General features: G+C 39.5%; 1 protein-coding gene across 1 annotated transcript in view; it reads left to right on the top strand.

Annotated features, from left to right (window-relative positions):
* The first annotated feature begins 3,308 nt into the window (after positions 1-3,308).
* Positions 3,309-8,447, top strand: part of LOC108521389 (zinc finger Y-chromosomal protein-like) — a 22,730-nt gene continuing 17,591 nt past the window's right edge. Inside the window, exon 1 of the mRNA XM_017861206.1 lies at positions 3,309-3,418. Coding sequence (XP_017716695.1) covers positions 3,358-3,418 — 61 coding nt within the window. The 5' untranslated portion in view covers positions 3,309-3,357. The remainder of the gene's footprint in view (positions 3,419-8,447) is intronic.

Here is an 8,447-nt window from a genome sequence, read left to right as displayed (position 1 = left end):
TTTTTTTTTTTTTTTTTTTGAAACACGGTCTTAGTCATAGGCTGGATTGCAGCAACCGAGTCATAGCTTTCTGAAAGCTCAGACTGCAAGGCTCAAGCAATCCTCTTTCCTCATCCTCATTGGTGGCTGGGACTACAGGGGCATGCTACCACAACCAGCTAATTTTTTTTTAAGTAGAGAAAGAGTTTCACTGTGTTGCCCAAGTTGGTATTGAACTCCTGGCCTCGAACTCCTGGCCTCAAGCAATCCTCTTGCCTTTGCTATTTCAAGTGTGAGCCACAATACGCAGCCACATTTTTTTTTTTTTTTTTCCTTTTTTTGAGACAATCTAGTTCTGTTGCCCAGGCTAGAGTACAGTGACAAGATTATGGCTCATCAAGCAGTTCTCCCACCTCAACCCCCCCAGGTAACTGACCACACGTACCCACTTCATGATTGGCTAATTTTTATATCTTTTGTAAAGATATAAAAGATTTAAAAGATATAAAGATTTCAACATATTGTCCAGGCTGGTTTTAAATTCCTGAATTCAAGCATCCACCTGCCTCAGCCTCCCAGAATGCTCGGATTACTGGGGTGAGCCACGGCACACCCAAGCTGGCCAAAAAATTTAAGTGTGTAGTGCTTATTAGTTTTTGGGAAATAGTCACTCTCTCAACATTACTTGTGAAAGCTAATAAATTTTTAAGAGCCGTTGTCAAGATTATTTTAGCAATATTGCTAGCTGTGATGGCTCACACTTACAATCCCAGCACTTTGGAGGCAGAGGCAGGCAGTTACCTTGAGCCCAGGAGTGGAAGACCAGCCTGTTCAATCTACTGAGACCCCCATGTCTACAAAAAAAAAAGAAAAAAAAAATTAGCCAGGCATGTTGGTAAGTGCCTGTAGTCTCAGCTTCTCTGGAGGCTGAGATGGGAGGATCGGTTTAGCATGGGAGGTCGAGGCAGCAGTGAGTCATGATCACACCACTGCACTCCATCCTGGGCGACAGAGCAAAACAAAAACAATACAAAAAAACCCCATATGTTTGTGTGTGTGTGTATATATATATGCACACACACATACCCTTATACATACACACATACATACATATATGTTTCTAGAATGCTTTTCTACTTTACACTGGTTTATTTCTCCTTTTTTGGTTTACTAGCTGTTAGTTGTTTTCTCATCTTCATACCATTGTAGCTAGGACTGAAGGCATGCACCACCACATCTGGCTAATTTTGGAGTTTTTTATAGAGATAGTGTCTTGCTCTGTCACCCAGGCTGGAGTGCAGTGTTGTGATCATAGCTCACTGTATCCATGACTTCTTAGGCTCAAATGAGCCTCCCCTGCCTTAGCCTCCCAAGTAGCTGGGACCACAGGTGCACCACCACATCCAGCTAATTTTTAAATTTTTTTGTAGAAAAGGGATCCAACTATTTGCCCAGACTTGTCTAGAACTCCTGGGCTCCAGTGATCCTCTTCCCATGCTCTCTCAAAATACTGGGATTACAGGATTAAGCCACCACACCTGGCCTAAATTATTTTTTAGAGTGGATCCTCTGGATCATTCTGTTTGTCTTCCAGTTCAGCTGATCTCTAAGCTTGGTTCTTACTGCATAGGCATGAGAAATTACTGTTAAATCATGGGAACTTATCTTTCACCTTTACTTATCAAAATTGTGGTACTATTATTACCATTAAGAGCATGGTTTTGTTCTGGTTGTAGGAAGAAACTGGCAGTTCTAACCCAAGAAAGCTTACTAATGTAAAGGTGTGGTCATCTTTACAGTGAAGTGCAAAAAAGCCTCTTTTGTCTCTGTCAGTTTTTGCCATGATAAAATAGGACAATAATCAGTCAAATGTGTTGCTGAAGAATGATTGCTCACTATAGTAAAGATTGGATTGGTGGGCAGCCATTATCATGGGCTCAGGTATATAGTAGGAAGATGTATATGACGTAAAATTACACCTAACCCCCTTTCATTTAAGATTTTGAGTGAGTAGCTGTTGTGCTGAATAAAGTCCTAGAATGTAGCAGTTAGTGGTTGGTTTCTCACTTGTTTGAGCTCTTTTCTCTTCTTTATTGCCTGTTTCAGAATGATAAAACCAGAATTTATTTATCTGTGGCGCAGATGTCTGGTTACATACATGAGACGCTAGCACCACATCCCTAAGGGGTCACTGATACCAACATTTCCCTGCATTTATAAATATTTGTAAATATTAGCAGTTATTGACCCTGCTAATGACAGTTGAACTGAATGATAGCTCCACTTTTTCAAGACCTCACCTCCTAGAAAATTCTAGGATGTTGAGTGTCAGGGTAAACACATAAAGATTGTTTAAAGAATGATATGCTGTCCAGCTAGGTTGCAAAGTTGAGTAATAACAGTAAATAAGTCATGTGGTAGCTTGGGTTAATAATATGGAGCTCACTGAATATTGGAGAACTGCTTGTTAGTAAGGGAGTGATCAAAGCAGTACTTCAAGAAGATTCATCTGGTGTGTAAGAAATGTTCTGTATCTTAATATAAATAATGCAAGTACCAGTTAACACTTATGTAATTAATATAAATAATGCAAATTCCAGTTAACACTTTAATGTTGTTTGTCATGCTAAATACTTAAGCATTATGAATTTTATGTAAGATGATAATTGAACTTTTAAAAAAATATAAAAAAGCCAAGCGTGGTGGCCTGTAGTCACACCCACTCAGGCTGAGCGGGGAAGAATTACTTGAGCCCTGGAATACTAGGCTAGTGTGAGGAACAAGACCGAGTATCTTCTTCTTTTTTTTTTTTTTTTTTTTTTGGAGTCGGAGTCTCACTCTGTCGCCCAGGCTGGAGTGCAGTGGCATGATCTTGGCTCACTGCAAACTCTACGTAGCTCCCGGGTTCACGCCATTCTCCCGCCTCAGCCTTCTGAGTAGCTGGGACTACAGGTACCCACCACCACACCTGGCTAATTTTTTTTGTATTTTTAGTAGAGATAGGGTTTCACCATGTTAGCCAGGCTGGTCTCGATCTCCTGACCTTGTGATTCTCCCACCTTGGCTTCCCAGAGTGCTGGTATTACAGGCATGAGCCACCATGCCTGGCCAAGACCCAGTATCTTTAAAAACCAAAAAAACAGAAACACTGTCAATCTGTTTGATTTGATCTACCTGCCCTTTCCTGTCTTGTTGTAGCCCATGTATCACTGGAAATCAGTTTGTTCCCTTTAATTTTACATTGATAGGTCATTGAAAAATAATTTTAGCATTTCAGAAATGTGAATATCATGACATTTTAATATGTGATATAAAAATTAATGTTTGGTATACTTTATTCCCTGGTTTAGGAGCTGTGACTAATGAGAATTAAAGGCCATGGATGAAGATGAATTTGAATTGCAGCCACAAGAGCCAAACTCATTTTTTGATGGAATAGGTATTAGTATTTCTTGGGTTGTTTCACTTCCCATCTGCTGGATTTGGAATTACTTATCAAAATTGCAGAATCTGATGTTAATTCATATTTAAGTACTTAGGTCCATACTTAGGTCCTGTCAGAATCTCATAGCCAACTCATAATCTTGTTAATTAAACCATCAGTATCAAAATCTTACTGTTACCCTTCAGTTGTTCCAGTTTTTCCAGTTATGCAAATAAATCCTGCTAGTTCTCCCTTTGAAATGTTTTCTATTTGTGTTAGTTTTCTATTTTTCCATTGATATGTTTCAAAAAATTTACTAATCTAAAACAGGACAAATTTATCTCAAGAGTTCTATAGGTCAGAAATGTGGCTCAACTGAGTTCCATGTAGAATTATACAAGGTTAAAATTAGGATGTTGGCCAGGTGTGGTGGCTCACATCTGTAATTTCATTGCTTTGGAAGGCGGAATTGTGAGGATTGCTTGAGATCAGGAGTTGAAGAACATCCTGGGTGCTGGGCAACACAATGGAAACCCTGTCTCTGAAAAAACAAATTTTTTTTTAATTAACTGAGCATGGTAGTGCATACCTCTAGTTCTAGATGCTCTGGAGGCTGAGGTAGGAGGATTGCTAAACCAGAAATTAAGGCTGTGGTGAGCTATAATGGCACAGCTGTACCCCAACCTGGGTAACAGAGCAAGAAAAAAAAAATCAAGCTATCTGCAGGGCTGGAGGCTCTTGACTTCGAAGAATATCCATACTTTTAGGTAAATTTAGTTTCTTTTTGTTGTACAATGGAGATACTGTTTGTTGTTCCCTACAGTTCATCACCGGGGGCCATTTTTTGCTTCCAGAACCTGCCTAGATTTCTTCTCATACTTTGCATGGTGGTTTCCTCAAGCAACAGTCAGTGGAGTCTAACTCATGCTTTTAATCTTTCTGATCTTCCCTTCTGTCACATACATCTTCTTGAATCTAGCCAGAAAACTATTCATTTTTAGAGCTCACATGATTAGATTTGATGCACCAGGGTAATCCGGGATGATTGCCCAGTTTTAAATTCATAATCTTAATTACGCCTGAAAAATTTCTTTTGGCATGTCATGTAACATATTTACAAGATTTATAGGGATTAGGGTATGGACATCTTTGTGGGACCGTTCTTCCTGCCACCATCTGCACCTGGTTCTCATATGTCTCTGGCAAATGTAAAAAAACATCCACCCTCTCTCAAGTTTCCCAGTTAAAAAAAAAAAAAAAAATCTTATCTGAAATTAATCAGCTCGGAAGTGCTAAGTATCATTTAAATCAGATGCTAATAATTCTCTGGGTATCAGTCATTAAGTGCAAGTCCTGGGACACAATTCCTCTTTGTCTGCTTCCAAATGTACAGTGGTAGGACAGTTTGGGATATTCTGGTTCAAACAAGGTGACATGAAAGGTAAGAAAGAAATTTTGTGTGAAGAAATTCTGAAATGCAACCAAATTCCCATTAGGTTTCAAGACCTGGGAATAATCGTTTTTGGCCTGAGGCTCTGCCCTTTGAGTGTTCCTTGGTATTTTCTTCAAAGACAGCAGATATTTGCAGCTGAATAGTTTTATTTCCTGCTTCCTGCCTCTGGAATTCTGGTAGTCCAACAGTTCATTGTATTAATTGTGTCCCTTTCAGTTTAAGCTAGCAGTGCTTCTTTTGAAAAAAAAATTTGTGTGTGTCTTGGGGATTTATTGTAGTAGACGAGAGGCTCATATAATTTTTTCTGAGATTATCCTATGTATGTTTTTGACTTCTGCTAAAATGGTTGAAGCCCAATATCCTTAGATTTCTTAGAAGTGCTGGGTATTTGTAGGTCACACTTTTACTTGCTTGAAAAAGACTTAATTCTCTGGCCTTTTGATCTTTCCGTTTCCTTTCCCTCCACTTCCTTTCCTTTTTCTTTTTACCTTGCCTTGCCTTACCTTACCTTACTCCTTGCCTTTTCTTTTCCTTCCCCTTTCTTTTCTTTTACCTTGGCCTTTCCCTTTCTTTCCTTTTCCTTAAATTTTACTTTCCTTGTGTAATGATCAGGTGCCTGAAGGAACCTTTTGTTCTTTCTGTTTTGTGGAATAGTTGAGAATCCCATACTGTTTTTTTCTCTCTCTAAAATCAGCCGTCCTCACTCTTTTGGGCACCAGGGACTGGTTTCGTGGAAGACAGTTTTTCCAGGGACCTGGGAATAGGGGGGTTTGGGGGATAGTTACTAGATGAATCAACTGCATTACATTTATTCTGCACTTTATTTGTATTATTATTACATGTAATATATAATGAAACAATTATACTGTTCACCAGAATTTAGAATCAGTGGGAGCCCTGCGCTTGTTTTCCTGCAATGATACCATCCCATCTGAGGGTGATGGGAGACAGTTACAGATCGTCAGGCATTAGATTCTTATAAGGAACGTGCAACCTAGATCCCTCACATGTGCAGTTTATAGTACGGTTCGCATTCCTATGAGAATGTAATGTTGCTACTGACCTGACAGGAGGCAAGAGTTCAGGCAGTGATGCCTGTGATGGTAAGTGGCTGTAAATAAAGATGAGGCTTTACTCTGACAAGGAATCTCCTTAATTTAACCTCCCCTTTCACCCCCCAGATGGACAGAAAACTTCTCATTTGTCATGTTTTGCTATCTTTTAATCTTCCAACTATTCATTTTCGCACTGAATTTTACTCTGAGCAGTAAGAAGAAATGAGACCACATTCCAACACTTTCCTGAAATCTTCTGAACTAAAGAATTCATTTTTACAAGTTGTGCTTTCCATATAACCCAGGGAGACAATTTTGCTAAGTGGTCTATCAAGTTGTGCTTTCCACATAACCCAGGGAGACAATTTTGCTAAGTAGTCTGTCTTTTTATGTAACAAAGCTCTTCCTTCTTTCAGTTGGAAACTCACTTTTAAGCCCTTACAAGCAGTGTTACAAAACTCTAGATTTCTACTAGCAGTCATACATGACTTAGATATTCTTTGAGTCCATGTAGGATTTCTCTGCCTTGATCTTTTCTCCCTGTGGATTCTCACTGGCAGAGTTTGTTACTTTTTGTGTTGTTGGTTTTGAGATAGGGTCTCACTGTGTCACCAGGGCTGAAGGGCAGTGACATGATTATGGCTCCTCACTGCAGCCTCAACCTCCTGGGCTGAAGTGATCCACCTACCTCAGCCTCCTGAGTAGCTGGAACTATAGGAACACACCACAATGCCTGGGGAATTTTTTTTTTTTTTTTTTTTTTTTTTTTGAGATGGAGTCTTGCTCTGTCCCGCAGGCTGGAGTGCAGTGGCGTGATCTCGGCTCACTGCAAGCCCCGCCTCCTGGTGTCACGCCATTCTCCTGCCTCAGCCTTCCAAGTAGCTGGGATTACAGGCGCCCGCCACCACACCGGGCTAATTTTTTTTGTGTGTTTTTAGTAGAGACGGAGTTTCACCGTGTTAGCCAGGCTGGTCTTGATCTCCTGACCTCGTGATCTGCCTGCCTCGGCCTCCCAAATTGCTGGGATTACAGGCTTGAGCCACACCGCTCCTGGCCGGGAATTTTTTTAGTAGAAATGAGGTTTTGCTGTGCTGCTCAGGCTGATGTTGAATTCCTGAGCCTAGGCCATCCTCCCACCTCAGCCTCGCAAAGTGTTGTGATTACAGACATGAGCCACTGTGTCCAGCCTGTTATTTTTAACATTCATATTTTTACTATTGGTTTTTTTAAGGAAATTTTTTTTTTTTTTTCTACTCAACAGAATCTAAGCTTTTCATTCTTTAAAAATTATTTTTTTCATTTCTCTAAGAGCTGGAATTTCTCTTCATTCTTGTAAGAAATTTTACAATCTGCACCTATCCAACAGCAAAGCCACTTTACATTTTTAGGTATCACCTATCCAACTGCAAAGTCACTTTATGTTGTTAGGTGTTTGTATAAGCAGTTCTCCACTTCTTGACACCAAAATCTGAAATTATTTTTGTTACTGCAGAGAAAATTACCACAAACTCAAGCAGTTCAAAACAAATTTTATTCTCTCAGTTTCTGTAGAATTCTGTCATGGCATGGCTAGTTTCATAAGGTGTTGCCAGAGTTTTATTCCTTTCTGGTGAATCCAGTTTCATTGTTCTTTAGATGCATCCAATTTCAGTTTATTCAGGTCGTTGGTAGAAGGCAGTTCATGCAGCTGTGGGATTGGAGTCCCCATTGCTGTACTGGTTGTGAGCTAACAGGCAAATCTTTGCTTCTTATGGCAAACTGCCTGTTGTTTCATGCTTTCCATGTGGCCACTGTAGGCATGGCTAATTCGATCCCTCTAATATGTAAAATCTCTCCAATTTATCATTCTGCTTCAGCTCTCCAACCCCAGACATAAAAAGCTCTCTGCTTTAAGTTTTATCTAAGCAGATTGGTCTCAACAAATTATTCTTACAGTTCATGATCTTAATTTTACCTGCACTGCCCATGTGATATAAGTCATAACATGATATATTGTAAGTTCCAGTGATTAGAGAATAAACATCTTGGGGATTTGGTTGGTGGGGGATACAGTGGGATGTAGATTGTCTGGGGTGCTGAGAGAAGTCTTATGACACTGCTTTTTCTTCATGCTAGTTCCTACCATGTAGGCCCTATTACCTCATTCTTAATTGATAGTATTAAGACTGTTTTCTCACTCTTGGTTTCTTTCTTTCACCTACCACAGTAGTAGAATATTCAGCCCTAAAAAACATGTGGATTATTCCTTTCCATTGCCCAGGAAATAAACTATAAATCCCAGCTCCTCTGGAATTGATCCTGTCCTAACTTTTGTAACCTTTTCCCATATTCACAAAAGGAGCCTTTATATCAGGCAGATGCATCCTTACCTCATTTCCAGAACTGCAAAAAAAAAATTACACTTAAACAAGAGGGGGAAAAAAGTATTCTCAATTTCAGATTGCTCAGGGTTCTAAATACATAATACTACAATTAGACTAGAGTTTATTTTTCTGTTTCATACTCTTGTAAGTTAAAATTTTAATGATTTTATTAA

Source organism: Rhinopithecus bieti, unplaced genomic scaffold, assembly GCF_001698545.2.
Source record: "Rhinopithecus bieti isolate Rb0 unplaced genomic scaffold, ASM169854v2 scaffold_61227, whole genome shotgun sequence".
In the NCBI taxonomy this organism is placed as follows: Eukaryota; Metazoa; Chordata; class Mammalia; order Primates; family Cercopithecidae; genus Rhinopithecus; species Rhinopithecus bieti.
Note: the sequence above shows the minus strand (reverse complement) of the source record. Positions and strands in the feature narration are given on the sequence as shown.